Here is a 17,565-nt window from a genome sequence, read left to right on the forward strand (position 1 = left end):
ATTTCCCTGAGTTAGCAGAAGCGCAGTGAGTAGGTGGAGAGTGATTCTCCTCCTTTTCTCATTGCTTATGCGACTGTGTATTTTAAGTCCCTGAGGAAAAAAGAGAATCAGTAATCTGGAGAGGGTTCAGCAGGAGCCCACCAAGTCATCTGGGGGCTGGAGTGCTTGCCCTGGAGGGGAGCTGACCTAACAGCAGCTCCCAGCGACTACAGGGAAGTTACAAAGCAGACCAGATGAGGCTATTTAGATTGTGAGAAGACTACACCTAAGGACAGACAAACCTTCCCCCACGAGGACAGTCAGGTACTGCAACAGCCTGCCCAGAAAGGCTGTGCAATCTGTCCTCAGGATTTTCAAAGACTTTGACTGATTAAAGCCATGCACATCAGCTCCTATCCCTGCTGTGCACAGGAACTTGGACAAGGATCTCCTGAAGTTCCTTGCTTGGTCCTTCTTGAACAAACTACCTTTAGTCAACCTACAGCAGACACATATGAGAACCGAATGTGACTGGAAGAGGAAGTGCTGAAAGGAAACAATAAATGCACACTATTACAGAGAAAAACTAGTATTTGACACAACACAAAAGCATTCCTTTAGTATTTTTAGGTCAAGTGTTTTAGCTTTCAATTTAGAAAAAAATACACCAAGCAACTTAACAAATCTTATAATCCCAGTACACAAAGCTACTCCCTAGTGTTTACTGTCCCCGGATTCTCAATTTCCCATTCTGCAGCTCTCATTTTCTAACGCTCCAGTGTGAGGGAAAAGAGACACTTAAGAGAACTTTAGAGAACAACAAAACACTCAACAGTTTTATGTTTGGTATTCTTGTGCAACTTCCTGATCAAAAGAAGGGTACTGCCAGGATGAGAAAATACTCCTGCAGAACTTACTATTAAGTTAAACAACTGCATACTTCTCACAATAATGCACCTTAAGGGAGCCATTTTTTTGTCTGTGAGCATATCTCTTAGCAACAGAACATTAAAGGGGTAAATTATTGCAGTCCATTAGCACAATACAGTAATTTACCATACAGAATTCATGGAAACTATCAATGTTTTTGATAATTGCTCTTGAACAAGAGAAACATTGAACAGAATGTATCTCCACCTGCACATACAAAGTTAATTTGCTGTTAATGAGAATTTATAAATTAATTAGAACATGTGGTCTTATTAACTACAATTTTCCATCTGCAATGTCAAGCTTTCTTACTATTCATTTCTAAATATGACTAAAATTAAACCAAGATTATTCATGATAGATTAGTATCTCTCAAAAGGAAGTAAAACAAACTCATACTATTTGATCAGAATGGTATTGCCATTTGCATTAAAAAAAAAAAAGTAAAGCCATTTAAAAATAAGTGTTCAAAGTGCCTCCTGAGTTGGGGAATTCAATGTTTTATAAATTAGAATGACTCTAAAAAGGATCTTATAAAGTGGAATAACAATCCTGTCATAAATTCTTTCCAAGATACTAATTAAGGTTTTATGGGCACATTAATTTATTCTTAAATATGTGCCAATCTGAGTTTTAGCACTTAATTATAAGACACTATTTTTGACATTCTGGGGTCATTCTAATTAAGATTGTATCCACAGATTCACAAGAAGACACAGTGCGTTAGCTTATGTGAGGAAGAGATATGTCTTACAGAAGTACTTTAGTAAGGTCAGCAATATACATCTCTATTTTTTGGATAGGAAAAAAACCCCAGCAGTTAGCAAAAATAAAAGCACTTGAAACTTTGTATTCGTTTTTTTTTTTTTTTTAAACCACAAATTATAGGAACTAAAATGAAAATACAGTTCATGATTAATATTATTTGGCTTTATACTTAAATACAAGCTGCATACACTCAAACCCACTGTTTTAAGAAAACTCCCATGAAATATTTAAAATTGAACCCGTCCTGCTATTAATGATGACTAAACTCCCTTCTATGGAATTCTGAGGTATATCTAACCTAATTATCAATACTAGTTTTTAGAGGACTGAGAATACATTTGAAAATTGTTTTTGGGAAACAGGGAAATGGTTTCCTAGTGTGTTGAGAGTTACTGTTTCCTACAATCTCTTCTATCATGAGATGTGTATGCACAAGAACCCTGTTGCTTCATTTTTTAAGGGCTTTGTGTGAAATTTCAAGAAAAAAAGTACATGCATTCGGGTAAGTTCCATATTACTTCTGCTGCAGCAGGTTTTCAAATAATTTAGTGTCAGCACAAAGCACCCATTGCTTTTTTAATTTTTAAAGCTTATATTAATGCGTAACTAGAAAAGATAAATGACAAACACACACAAACTCTTTCTACTAACGCACCTGTGAAACAGCAAGACAAAAGTCTTACACCTCAACCACAGACTCTAGAAGTTGCCATTTAATATGAGAGATGTTGATCCGTTTGCCTTCCTTTTCATTTTCATACAAAAAAAAAAAAAGCTTAATGCAAAGTTTTCTGGAGAGTTTGTCTACTGTACCTTCATATCTTTATACAGAAGCAAGTTTCCTTCCCGTAACACAAAATAACGGTCTTGAAATTTGTTTCCAGACAGTAGTTTTGATGGTTCTTCCTTGTACTTCAGATTGCCTGCTTTCACGCTACCTTTCTCACTCTCCTCTACCAAGAAAAAATAGCATTTTGTTAGAAGATTTTACAACAGTGGAAGTTCCTAGTTTTTAAGTATTAATGCATGTAAAACCCCTAAAATTACATTGGTAAAATTCATTTGGTATTACGCTATATATAAAAAATAATGATATTAATTGTATTATGTAAATATACACACATATACACACTATATATTACACTTCAATACGTATTTCATAGTAATATATTCTATATTCATAAGGAAGGCATGCTTAAATATACACGCCATTATTATTTTAATTATTGGTGGGAAAAAAGTCTTCTTTGTTTCACTTCTATGATAACATGCAAAAAATCTACCAACAAACTTTATTTCAAAGAATTCTTTCAGCATATAATGTGTAGTTAAACCCAAGACTATGACATGGATACTTCTAATCTCTGTGCTTAAGAGAGGCAAAACATTTCAATAAAGATTGGATTTTACTACGAGTCTGTCTGGATTTTTCTGTTTGTGTTAAAATACACATAAATTAGCATATATTTGGTAAAAATTAATAAAAAACTCAAGCAAAATACTACCTCCCACACAAACCCAAACAGTAACTCTGCAGTCAAGTTTATAAAGCATTTAAGTTTGTACTAAGAAAGTTTTTACTCAAAAAAGAAAAATACCAGAGCTATCAAAGGCTTTCAGTGTTAAAGATTTCTCAGTACATTCTCAGCAATTTAAAATCCTAAAAAAACCCCGCAAAGTAGTATTACTAGTACATATAAACTACTGCACCACCACTTCTAGGTATTTTTAAGTTTCCTATTCTGCTCAATATGCATATATTTTATCACTACTTTATCAGTTTTTCCCAGTAAGTACTCCTCCCCAGCAAAAACTTCTGAACAATAATTACAGTCATTGCCATGTTGTTATGACTCATGCATATAAACTGAAACTCAAACTTAAATGGCACTTTAATAGTTAAAGTGAGGAAGAACAAATGAAAAGACAATAATTCCTACTGTCTTTATGACAGAACACAGAATTCAGCAGAATTCTGAAGAATTCTTTTCTCCCTGAGGTAAATAGTGCTGGAAGCAGACTGTGGACATGAGAAAAGAGCAGGTAGGCAGATGTACCCTTCTCGTCCACTCAACACCATCTCACCTTGAAGAGGGAGCCAGATTAGCAGGGCTAACAGTTCCTTTATCGCCAAACGTTACTAGCCTACTACTTATGCCGTATGTTGGCTTTCATCAACCTATTCTTTTTAGCTAAGTGTAGATACTTCCTGTAGGTCATTCATTTATTTAGGAAATACTGAACCAACTTGTTTAGGAGTCACAGAATGACACTTCTAGCTTTTATACTATATTAGTTTCAGGATAAGAAATAAAGCTCTGATGTAAAAGGGGTATATGGTGTATTGAAAATCTCATCCTTACCTAAGTATTCAATTGGGCTTTTTCATTAAAACTCCACTCAGACTTTGAGCATCTAATGTCAAAACTCTATTATTAAGAAGCAGCTCATGATAAAATATCAAAAAATAAGAATCTAAATCCAGATTAATTTCAACAATTAAAATCATAAATTACTTAGAAGTCCTCAGTCATAAGTGCAAATATACATGCACAGTTAAAAAAAAACACTGATGTATTCTCTTTGCCAGTAAGAATATTTATTTCAAGTTCAGAATAGAATATGAATTCTTATCTACACAATCATTTTTTTCTATTTTTTTCCTTTTTTAAAAAACCATACAAAATGAGAGTAGCAGAGTACTTAATGAGAGTAGCAGGATACTGCCACATCTGTACCAAGCTGGAAGATTTTAAATTTTTGCACACAGCTCACAACATGAAAAAAACTCCTTCTAAACTTCACAGCACTCCTATGACAGCAAATCTGTCAAACACTTGATACTCACAAAAATATTAGAATAGCCTGAAGGAGGAGAAAAATAATTCTCTAAACTGATGGTATTCCATATACTTTAGAAGCTAGCACTTCATTAAGTAAACCTAAACCAATAGGGATATGTTTTAATCAGAATGTATTTTTCTGACACAAACTTTACAAAACAAGCTAAACTTGACAGAACTTTGCAACTAGGAAGTAGGTACACTTAATCCATGCAGGATTGATCCACCTATGGTCTAGAAAGCTTGCATTTCAAAGAATATCTCTGAATCAAAGCCTCTGTTCTCATAAATCAATACTTACCACTCAAATTATACAACACTTACTTGAAAAATTTCAAGGACAGACTTTACAGTAAATTTAACAAACAAAAAAATTTGATTTTCTAACAAATAAAACTCTAATAAGAGAAATTTTTAGGTAAGGAGAAGAAAAAGGGTCTTGAAATAGAATTAAGCTGTCCTGAGTTTCTCTTATAGCAAAATACAGTGCACATCTTGCCCCACTGAATAGTACTTGAAAGAGTGTTCTTACAACAAGCATGAAAAGCTATGGAATAAATTGTCAGGAACAAGTAACTAAAGAGCTGGAATAAAGTAGAAAACTCACCATAAATTTGCTGAAACATATCAATATAAATAAACTCTTTTTTCCTTGAAAAGGAAAGTTGGTTTCTGTACAAGAGAAAACATACGTCTAGACCTCAGTACATGGTTTGGATCATAGAATCACAGAATAGTCTGAGTTGGAAGAGACCCACCAGGATCATAGAGTCCAACTCTTGGGTGAAAGCAGCACACGGGGATTGAACCTAAACCTTGGTGTTATGAGCACCCTGCTCTAAACAACTGAGCTCATCTTAGTTGCAGAACATGAGGAAATAGTTTAAAATGGACAAGACGGAAACAAGTATCAAAATTAAGAATGGATGGAGTATAAGGAACATGGGAAAAGCTGCACTGACAGCAAAGACTGTGTTAAGTTGCCAAAATGAAATAAGGCTAAAAGAGCTGTTCCTTAGCCTCACTATAGAACCAACAGAATTTCAAACAACATTATACACCCAGGAAGAAAAAGGAGAAAAGTGGTGAGAACGAAAATCTCTCAGATATTATTAACAGAAAAACAAAGTCAGAAATATAATAATTAGTCTTTCAGATTATTACATAAATCAGGAAAGTAAGGAATATAAATGGAATTAAATTATAAACATTGTATGATCACAGTCCTCTTAATTTTACTGCAAAGTAGGACATCCATCCACCCAGTTGCTCATTTACATGGGCTGAATCCATCCTTAAAAATCATACTTCAAATCATAGTGGTTGAACATCTGGCCCTATTATCCAGTGACAAGGAGTTATCCACATAAAGAGTGTAAGAGAAGAAAAGATTGAGGTCTCCCTTCCGTCCTTCAAGCTAGCCGTTATTTCTTGTGCTATTCAAGATGGAGAGCCCCACCATAACCATAAGTGCCTTGAACCCTAAACACTAGGAACATCCCTTCCCCAATGACTTTGTTCTGTATATTTTCTCATTCTGACACTATGTAGTGATGGATTCACAAGACTACTTTGTCATGTGGAGTTTGCAGATACCAACATGTAAGTCCGCAATATGGCAGAAATTCTCCTTTTCAAACTACTGAGAAAACCAGTATGATTTATTTGATAAGGTTTTAATTATTTTATAACAAACATAAAAAACATTAATAAATGTAAACAGTCAAAAAGCAGTGCATCTACACTAAGATCAAACTGAATGGAACCGATGCAAACAATTACTGTGACAGGCTGGAGAACAAATGGATGTAAAATCTAGGAGACAGGAAGGACTGGAAATAATGGCAAATCTTTCCTTTACTACAATTTGTAAATTGACACTAGCCTAATCCTTATGTGTTTCACAGAGCAATGATTCACACAATCCTCATGACCCATTCCTTTTTCTGATTATATCTCAACACATACCTAGTGAGGTGATGGGAGTTCATATATCAAGTTTTAAATGAAATAGGCCATTTCTCTCCATTCATGATTTGCTATCACACATTTATTGGCAGTGAAATCCAACCATAAAAGCCATGCACAGAGCACTTTTTCAGGTTCATTCACATTTGTGAAATATGCTTTTACCAGAATAAAGCATGGTGGAAGAAGGCCATTACTTTCAGGAGAATAAGCACAATAGCATAAATTTTACTTCTTAAAATCAAGACAACATTTATACAATGGAAAGATTAACATTTCCGAGTATGAGAGAAGAAAAGATTTGAATGAGTCATTAGATAAAAAAAAGATGAACATTAAACCAGGTATCATGTGTTACCATCACACATTATACAATGACAGCTCCTCCAGGCTGTACGGACCCAGTGACCTCAGCCACTCCTTGTACTTGAGGGCTTCTCCTCAAGGCCCTTCACCATCTTCGTTGCCCCCCAGGATTTCAACTGCTTGAAAACAGGATATAATTTTTGAACTCCTGAACTTCCAATTCTTGCAAAGCAGATAATACATATTACACAGGAGACTTAAAGCCAGGTATTATGTGGAAAACAAAAAAAAAAAAAGACTGGTGCAATGTGTAGACCATATATTTTCACTATATACTTGATCTATATTTTAAGTGTCAGCTCCCTTTTTAAGGCCACATACTCTCCAAATTATTCAGTTGCTTGAGTATGTCATTCAAATGAGCATGTCACCTGGATGTACAGACAGACTGGGGAATGAGATGCTGGAAAGCAATGATATTGAAAGGGACCTGGGGGTCCTGATCCATGACAAGTTGAACATGAGTCAGCAGTGCCCTGGCAGCCAGGAGGGACAACCCTGTCCTGGGGTGCATCAGGCACAGAATCACCAGCCCAGCAAGGGTGGGGATTGTCCTGTTCTGCTCTGCACTGGAATGACCTCACCCTGAGCTTTGTGTGTAGTTTTATGCACCACAGTGTCAGAAGGCTATAAAACTATTAGAGAGTATCCAAAGGAGGGCAACAAATATGATGAAGGGCCTTGAGGAGAAGCACTCTAGTGTAAGGAGTGGCTGAGGTCACTTGGTCTGTTCAGCCTGAAGGACACTGAAGGACCCCACTGCAGTTAAAAACTTCCTCATGAGGGGAGACAGAGGGGAAAACATTGATCTTTTCTCAGAGGTGACCAGTGTCAGGATAACAGAATGGTCTGAAGTTGTATAAGTTTAGGATGGGTATCAGGAAAGCTTTCCCCAGAGAGTGGGTGGGCACTGGAAAAGGCTCCCCAGGGAACTGGACACAGCACCAGGCTGAGAGTTCAAGGAGCATTTGGAAAATGCTCACAGACGCATGGTGTTATTCCTGGGACTGTCCTGTGTAAAGAGAGAAGTTGGACTTTGGTGACCCTTCTGGGTCCCATCCAACTCAGAAGATTCTATGATTCTGTGAAATTAGCTTTGTAGTTTGGAGGCATCAGAATAGATTATAGAAATTTCTATTAGTATACCACAGTTATACAAATATAGTTGAACAGTAAGTCTTAGATAAGAGCAGTTTCACGCTTCACAGCATAAGTTCACCAAGTGTGAACTGACAGCAGAATTTCTGTATAGTTCTATATTTCAGTGGGAGAGCTTATAGTTTGTAGAAACAAACATCCATAATCTCTGTGTTTTCATAGGGAGTCACCACAACCCTCTGTAAATTTGTAATTTTTATGAAGTAGCAGTTATTTACTTGTTCTGGTACAGTTTGCTCCACTGAAAACAATTCCTATCCTCATATTTCCATGTAAAATATCTAAGTAAAAAAAATTACATACCACTGTAGAGATTCACCATGTCTGCTGTTAGAAATCTCTTTATTATTAGATATGCAGTTCCAGGCTCTGGTAGTGAACTCCAGTGAAGAACTTGTTCTAGTACATTCTCTGTATAATGCAGAGGACGTTCTGAAAAATGCCAAAGAAACAAAACAGAAAAAAACAGAATTTAAATTATAGAGAAAACTCCACAATATTGGAGGCCCTAACAAGTTACATTTGCCTGTACACAACAAGGTCTCATTGACTTTGAGCTACAGAAGAAAAATAATGCTTTCAAAATAAGACAATTAGGCACTTCAATGACAATGCTTTGCAGGCAGTGTTTGCACAGGTAATGAATATAAAATTAAACAAGCCATAGCCAAATGTTCAGTGACAATTTGGTACTGTTAGATTTTTAATGTAAAGACACTAAAGCAATGCTTTCAAACTAAGTACAAAAGTGAGGACCTATTACAAGGCATGCCTAAATATGATCAAACAGAACGGAGGCCTTCAGCTATACTGTGCCTTACTGACCTCCACTCAATACAAAAATGAAACACCATAGCTACCAATTCTCTGCAATCAAAGAACCAAAGAATTTGGAGTGATCACAGTGAAAAAAAAATGCCTCCAACTGACATGGATTATACTGTCTGTTATTGATCCAAGCAGACTGAAACAGACTCCTGGTTTCATTAGATTCTTTTTACTAGAGGGGAAAGCATGTGGTTTTACTAGGTCTTCTCCCTGTTGCTGTGGTTAGAGAATATCCAAACTTGCACCTGTGCATTTCAATCTTGTACAAAAAGTGCAACGAGATTAAACTACCACTGAAGGCATGACCAGACTGTATGTGTGCACTCCAAAACTTCAGATGCTCAAATACACATATTTTGATAGGCATCATCCATCCTAGAAGAGGAACTCTGTGAGAACTAGCTCAGAATTTAAAAACTGCAATGACAAGAAAGCCCACACAGTACTCCATACAAAACACAGTCCACCTACCAAATGAAGGCAGAAAAGATCTTACAAATAGTCCCTAAATCTGCATTACCAGATCCAGCAGAAATCTGAGTGTCACGTGAACAGCACAGCCTAATGCAACAGATGTGAGTGGGGAAAGACACATTCACATCCCTGAAGGTTTCCACCTGCTCAGCAGCAAGCACTTGCTGCAATTCATGAACTCCCAAAAGCCTTAACAATGGCTTTGTGGGTTTAAATGCCATTTTATCTCCAAAGAGAGATTTTCCAAAATATCTATGTTCCCATTTGCATACCAATTTATGTGGGTCAGGCCTTGAGAAGAGCTGCGTATGGGTCCTCAAAAGTCACACCTCTGTGACACTGTCATGTTGAGTCACAGTCTAGCCATGTCCCTTGAGTACTGAAGGGCAAAGTATGCGGCCATAATCTCATTTTTCATTCCTGCTATGGTAGATGAATATGAAATGTCAACAGCTGCTTTGGGACTCTCCAGGACTACAGTCTAGCAGAACGTATTTTCTAGAACACCTGAACACTAGAGCCTCAGAAAGCAGCAGCCACTTAAGTGACAGAAAAAAACACTGCTATTTCGGGATGCAAAAATACCTAACTACCTGTAGATCTGTGATACCACCCATATAAATATTTCATTATTCAGACATGACACCAAAGCAGCCTAACAAGAATACCATTCTATAGAAAGCAGCTCCAGCCCTACTTTACTAACACCACTTCTTCTGGCCCTTTTGTTTTAAATGGTCAAACTTCTAAATTATTGGGAAACTGTGGACTCTGATGTGATAAAGCTTAAACACTTGATGCCTTTGTACAAGAGAGAAAATCCACTTTAAGGAGAAGAACATTGCAAATCAAAGGCAGGAGACTGGAAAATCACCACATCTTCCTAGTACACCAGCACTCCCACAGTAAACACCTACTGTTTTATTTATAGTTACATTTAAGACCATCTGTCATCATGGATTACACGGTACATAAATCATCATGCTGAAAACCATTAGCTATTTTACTGGCAACACACCTCATTTACGAACTATCCATCAATCACATATTATTAAAAAAAATTATGTACACCCTATTTTGTAAAAGCATATGGTATTAAATATTCTGCATTAGGTTTGATAAAATCATCAATTATTGCAACTTTTCTATATGCAAATAATTTAGCTGATTCTTTAATATTGCAATTCTAATATTTTGAACAGCGAGCAGTCAACATATACATTCAATTACTCTTTCTTTCACTTAGGTCATCATATGCTAGTAAATATCCTAAACCAGACATTTTCACCTTAAACAACATTAACTATTAGTAGAAAATTACTTTCCAGAAAATATGATTCTAATTTTCTTGCTTTCTCAGGGGTTGTTTTCCTGACACTATAAATTAAAAAGTAAAATAAAAACTTAAAGAGTAAAAAAATTCAGGGTTGAGTACAACAAGCAGAATACCACGATGCACTGGACAGGTAGCAGACCACAGCAGGAAAAAAAAGCAGAAAATCAATTTTTATCAGAAAGACACTGTGATTACTGATGTACATTTGAAACAAATACGCAAACCTTTTTTTTGTCATTATGTGTCAGAATCTCAACTAATTTGTAAATGCCTCACATGGTGTTTGTCAAATGACAGTAGTGAAATCAACTTGCAGTAGTGAAGACTCAGGTGTCACTTCTGAACCAAAGACTTTATAGAACTAATTTTCGCTCTGTTCCTACCCTCTCCAAACCTGTTAGGTTCAGCCATAGGATCACATCAGTCTACCTGAGTGTCTCTTTACCATAACATTATTTTTATTTTGAAACAATAATTCACTTGTTCTTATGCACTGATTCCTCCAGAAAGGGATCCACGAAGAAGGCATTTCATCAACACGGTCTCTACTAACAGGAGTCAGGTGATGAATTAGGACTTAGTTTACTTTTTCGTTGGTTGTTTTGGATTTAATACACTGCTGTGCCATTTCCACTTTGTGTTGGAAACTCTTCTTTCAGTAGGATACACTCTAATGTCTTGCCCATATTTATTGTGTTATGTAGAGCCCGTAGTGTCTCACTCTTAGCTTAATTTTGTTTGCCTTCCATAGTCATTAGCTCAGGCAACATTTTGAAACTCCAGTAAAATTATCAGTTGTTGCACCCAAATACCTCAAGGAGCTGTTGTGGGGTCTATCTGTTTATGTACTTTTATGTTCTCTTGGCCATAACTGGTTTAGTTTCATGTTCCTGTAAGTGTCATATATCGAGTTTAGGAAAATAAAACTCTTTTTTTTTTTTTGATTATTTATTATCTATTCAATTTTCCATTTATCATTTTTCCATTTTAAAAAAATGTGATTTGTACTGCACTTGTAGGAACTATCAGGACTCTTCTAAAGGTGTTTTAAAGATGCTAACATTCTTTGTCAGTTGTCACTCGCACCTATGAATCTGGAAATGAACACAGTATTACAACTCTATACACCATCACCTGTAAGATGTAAAATGTGAAGAGGGATCAGGATATTTTAAGTTGAAAGGGAGAATACACTTCCATTCTAGTCTTTTATGTTGCCAGGCTCAAGACTGAGTATATAAGTAATTTTAGTAAAACTGAAGGAAATATTGTAAGCATATCTGAAAATCAAGTACAACAAAACTAATCAAAACATATTAGAATAATATTTAGTAGTCTTATTTTGTCCACTTTGCTATTTTTTTCTTGACTTGAAAATAGGTATCTTTACTATAGAAATAAACAAGTCCAAAGGCCACTGTAACATGAGAATAGTTAAGAGCAGCAACTTACTAGGAAATGCAAACAGATGTTGTGTATTTCTATCCCCATATATTCCCTAAGATTACCTTAAGGAATATTCATCAAAAATGTTTTAATTAAAAAAATCTCTATTACTTTACATTATTTTAGGAACCTCTAACAATAAAATTCTTCAGCATTTTAAACATGCTCTAGCATGTATAAAGTATTCCCAATGTTAAAACATCTTTACCATTTATGAATATTGTGGCCATGTGACATTTGCTTTTGTGGGCAGCAGAACCATATTTCAAACAAATTTTTCAAGATTCTGCTAGATGCACCATAATGCCACTTGCCAAAACATACTTTAAAATGTGTAAAGAATTACACACTTTATGCCTCCTTTTTTCACGTATGTACATTAAATACTTGAATAAACAAAACAGAAAAGATTCTTTCTCCTAAGTATGATGTATTTTCTCATTTAATTTTTTGAAAAGCATTATTGCTTATAAAACCAAGTGCTGAAATTCTTATGAAAATAGGGTTTTCCTCTAAGACTTATTTTAAGACCAGCTTTTCCACAGCTGATTAATGAACTGCAATGCACTGTAATATAAAGCCCATCTTCTCACCCCCTAATTTATAAGCAGTTTAGAACAATCCATCACACCATTTCTGGCAAAGTGAAGAAAGAAGTCATGCAGATGCCACAACAACCAAATGTAAAACATCGGCATGAAGGCTATTTTTTGTTTCCATAAAGTCTTTAACTAAGCTTTCGATGATATTAAGTATTGAAAAATTAAAATATTAAAAGCTAATTGACATGAATAAATTTAAGTATCACTAACCTAATTCTCCATTTTCAAGTACTTCAAAAGCAGTCCAGATATCATCTTTGCTGGGAATAATGTTTTTGATACCTAAAACATCATTAGTTAATTCCTCTGCTTCCGTCAAAGGTGATACCTGTAATACAAATTGAGTCAGTTATAATACATTTCAACTACTGATTTCTGATATATTTTTTCAAAGTCTTCCTCCCTGCAATTGCCCTAAGGGAAAAAAAAACAAAAAAAAACAAAAAAAACCAACTAAAAATCAGTAAATATATGAGCTGGAAAACCACAAAGTATCTATCAGATTCTAGCAGTCTTTCCTTATTTTGTTCCATGAGATTAAAGTTGTATTTTTAAGATGACTCTTAACTTGGTAGCTTTAAATTCCTTTTCTCTACCCCAGAAAAATTCGGGGAAAAAAAAAGCTTTGATATATTTTCTTGGGTGTGGGAAGATAAATAATGGAGAAGCACCATTTTTTTAAAATCTTAGCAAAGCATATTCCCACTTTTATTCCTATTTTAAAAAGCAGGTCTTGTGTGCATATGTCTATCTATGTATACTACATACTCTACATGTGTGCAAACAAAACTGTTTAAGAGTGATATGCTGAACAGAACAAAAAAGGAAACAAAACAAGAGATGTGTAATAAAAAATAACAAAATACTATTACACGGAGATGCAGGTGTTTAAATACACTATTAAATAAAAAGCTCAACAATCTCTATCATATTTATTTATTTATAAATATTTATATTTATAAATTATCTAAATATTTATATAGGTATTATTTATTATACAAACCAAACAAGCTTTCGTTTCTTAACACTCAAAGAAAGAAGAAAGCCACAGACAAAAAGAAAGGGGGAATGTCATTTTGATGGCCTGAACTATCAAAATAAACCAACATTCATTGTGTACTTGTTAATGCTCATGTTGCTCATGTGGAGTTGGGAGAATTTATACTGTTGTATACTATAGTAAAACTTAATCAGGACATCTCTGCATTAAAATTGGACCAGTTCTCTTAAAATTTTTCTTAAAAATGCAAAAATGCATAATAATCAGTCCATACATAATCTGCACAACACAGCAAATTCTAAAACAAAATATTTAAAAGAATAGTGATAAACATAAATTAATACTTTCATTATGTACTTATACAAAAAAAGTATTAAAATAAATCTGATATACTTCAAGAAAAAGAGCTTCATAATATCACTGTATCATTTTTATTCACTAACCCTGATTATAATACTACAGTCTGGCTCCTTTCTTTCCACATAAACTTCAATAAGCAAATCTCCAGCCTGGGAAACCTAAAAAGAAAAAATTAAAAAAAAATTTAATTGTTAAAAATTAACATTTTAAGTAAGGAAAGTGCAATAATTTAACTAGTGTAAGGGAAAAAAATACCTATTCACTGATTCAGGAGAAAAATCCAAACCCTGAACAAATCCAACAGAATCATAACAAACAAAATTACCATTAATTTACAAATATACGTTCAAGAGCAGGAAAACTAAGGGCAACATGGCAAAAGTGGAATTTTTAAATTTACATTTAAGACTACAAAGTCTGAGACATGAGTGTATCTTAATATCTTAAACTGCCTGAAGCCTAACTCTGATTTGGAGGTTAGTCAGGTTCACTTCAGAATCAAAACAGATGAATAGAATTTAAAATAATGAAAAAGGACTGTAACCCCAAAATGACTTAGTTAAAAGTGAGATAAAAATTACAAATAACAGACTATTTCAGCCACATAGCCACATGCCATAAAGAAAATAAAAATTCACTACCACAATACTGTATGATTCTTAATCACAATGAAAACTTGTCACAACCTAATTAAAGAAGGAATTAAAACAAATGCTCTTGATATCAACCTCTGTTAAATATAGCTCTTCATATTTGTTGGAGTGAAGGCTAGATTTTACACACAATGCTAATGTGGAATAATCAGATAAAACAAATTTATGACATATAATAGTTTCATATACTCTATACTAACAAATGTTATTTAAGAATGTCTAACATAAAACTCAGAAAGAAATCAAAAAGGCAGTAAATCCAACATTTTATGACCATGAGGAAACATGTGATTTATGAGAAGGGATATAATATTTTCCATTTTAACTAGGTTTTCTCATCTATGGCAATAAAATTATCTTCATGGATGAGAAATTACTTTATTTTTCTAAAGTTAAAAATGTCTCACATTTTGCCTGCTCTAATTCCCTTTCAGTATAGTCACAAGCATCTTCAAAAGATTGCAATTCATCTCAGTCAAGTACCAAAAAATATTTCCTAAAAAATAAGTGATGATCAGAGCATAGGAAGAAAAATTAAGGCAGAAACACAGACCTATCAGGAAGAAAAATTAAGGCAGAAACAGAGACCTATCAGGTGTACCATTCTATAAATAGGAAAATATAAATAATTAATAATCAAATTAACACTAAGATAGCAATTTGTGTCTTCATTTTTGAGAATGGTACTGATAGTGATGCTACGTATTAATATATCACTACAAACAGAGGAAAAGTTTAAGGAAAGTATATAAAAACATATATATGCATAGATATATATACACACACACACATATACAAGCATTTGAGCTTTGGGATACATTTGGACTAATTTCCAGAAGCTAAGATTACATTTCTATAGAAAAATAATTGGCAGTGCTGAATTTTAAAGAACATTAACATTCTGAAAAACAGCAACCTTTAAGTTAGTTTAGCCTTTGAGAATAGAAAACTAATGGAAACATTTCTGAGGAAAAACATTACAAAGCTACTTTGAGGAAAGCTGCTTAATTATAGCGGCACAGACTCAAAAAAGCTTATTTAGTTATAAAATTTGCTTTTCAGATGATATTACAGAAAAAGGTTGGAAATAAGAATGAAGCTGACACATGATTTCCACTGGGCTCATATAAACAACCGTATGGAGAGAAAATGTGATGTAAATTGCTGCAACAGCTGGCATAAGTATATGGTGGACAGAAAATGAAAAGCGACTAATGAAGTGCCACCTGGAACAGAACTTCAGTGACATTTCAGACATGTGAACATTGAGTAATTCAGCAGAAATTCAGTTCAGTTGTTCTCTGAATATTCTGCATCACCAGAGATAATAGTACTGTGGCAACCTACATATTCCAAAGTAATAAGTATCTACATCACTGATTTTCCTGTGTATATGCACACATTTTGCTGCCACGATGTCAGACTATCAGTCATTAAATGTAAAGAATTTTTACAATTCTTAATTATAGCTGCTTGAGGCCTAAGTTGCCATTTACCCATGACACTGATATGATTACAGTGCTGCTGATACATCACTCAATTGCACCACATCATTAGTTTTAACTGTAACTGGAAGCCTGTGGAAAACTGCTGTGGAGAACTGATGAGGGTGGTTGAGCAAGACCGTGAGCTGAGCCACTTTATCTTGCACCTGGTTCAAGCATGACTCTGCAACTGTGCAGTGCCTCAGGCGATGCTGTCTCAGTGATGAACCGAGGAGCACTCACACCTAAGTACAGAGATGTTAAGGCCTCACTCCCTTTTACTCATGCCTAACTGGACACTTACCTGAGTGTCTTTCCACCTTGTAATAAAACTGTTCTCTATGTCCATTTGTTTGACTTGTTCTTCATTTATCTGTATAAATAAAAAATTTTGGAGTGATTAATAATATTGTAACAATTGCCAATACTGTCAATCATGTTCTCATAGAAGCAGGTATGCAAAACATTCTAGCAATCAGAAACAGCTCTTCATTGGTGGGACTCAGTATTATAAACTTCATGGAAAACATTGAAACAGAGAGGAATCAATGAAAAACTGCAAAACAGTCAACTCCCAATCAAAATGGCTAATATGAATTGCTTCTAGTTGTAGCTTTTCTACCCAATTGGATTTAACATTTTTTCTCGGTCTAAGGAAGAAAACAAATTGTAATCACAGCTTAGAGACTAAGAACAAAAAGTCCTTCCATGCTTCAGTTTTGACCAGGCCCATAAATTTTAATTAGAAGCATTATTTTTAATAGTCATAATCATAAAATTTTCTTAATTTAGTATGCTTTTGATGGCAAGGAGAATGAGCATCATTTTGGAAAACAACAGTAAGTTACATCATTCCATAAACAGTCTTTCCTACACAGGTTAAACTAACTGGGAAATAAAATATAAAGCAGGCCAAGAAAAACATCCACTGAATTAGAGTTCAAAAACCCTGTAAATCCTCAGATCATTGAATGAGTAGCAAGACCATTTTAAAGCAGATTTTTAAGTTTTTGAACCTCTAACATCTGAGCAGTTAGGATACATATAAAGATACCTACGTGAAAAAGTTGCACATAATTTTTAATTAGATCTTCAATTACATTGACTTCTTCACTAGTTTGGCCTTTAGTTTGAAATAAGCATGAGGAAAACACCATGGCTAAATTGTGAGGGTTCATTTGGTTAATTTCAGAACACTTCTGCACCCTGTTAAAGGAAAAATAAACATATTTAGACAGTTTCATTGTTTCCTTGATTGTCTGCTACTCCTTTACAGAATATGCAGAGCACTTCAAAAAAGGTAACTACATTAAATGCAATGAAAACATGTACTATTACTTATTTAATATTTCCTTACATTCTTTATTTCT

The 17,565-nt window shown here is 34.5% G+C and overlaps 1 protein-coding gene across 3 annotated transcripts in view; it reads right to left on the reverse strand.

Moving 5' to 3' along the window:
* The window catches only part of ARAP2 (ArfGAP with RhoGAP domain, ankyrin repeat and PH domain 2), a 119,604-nt gene that overhangs the window by 14,540 nt on the left and 87,499 nt on the right, over positions 1-17,565 (reverse strand). For 2 of the 3 annotated variants that reach the window (XM_066185588.1, XM_066185587.1), the window contains 6 exons: positions 17,254-17,401; positions 16,500-16,568; positions 14,142-14,216; positions 12,909-13,026; positions 8,316-8,444; positions 2,491-2,630 (listed from right to left, as the gene is read on the reverse strand). In XM_066185588.1, the coding sequence (XP_066041685.1) occupies positions 2,491-2,630; positions 8,316-8,444; positions 12,909-13,026; positions 14,142-14,216; positions 16,500-16,568; positions 17,254-17,401 (679 nt within the window). Of the gene's footprint in view, positions 1-2,490; positions 2,631-7,802; positions 7,867-8,315; positions 8,445-12,908; positions 13,027-14,141; positions 14,217-16,499; positions 16,569-17,253; positions 17,402-17,565 lie in introns of those variants that run through there. The other variant, XM_066185589.1, reaches the window with a different exon arrangement.

Source organism: Chamaea fasciata, unplaced genomic scaffold (genome assembly GCF_029207755.1).
Source record: "Chamaea fasciata isolate MVZ Bird 193981 ecotype frontalis unplaced genomic scaffold, bChaFas1.0.hap1 SCAF_6, whole genome shotgun sequence".
Classification (NCBI taxonomy): Eukaryota; Metazoa; Chordata; class Aves; order Passeriformes; family Sylviidae; genus Chamaea; species Chamaea fasciata.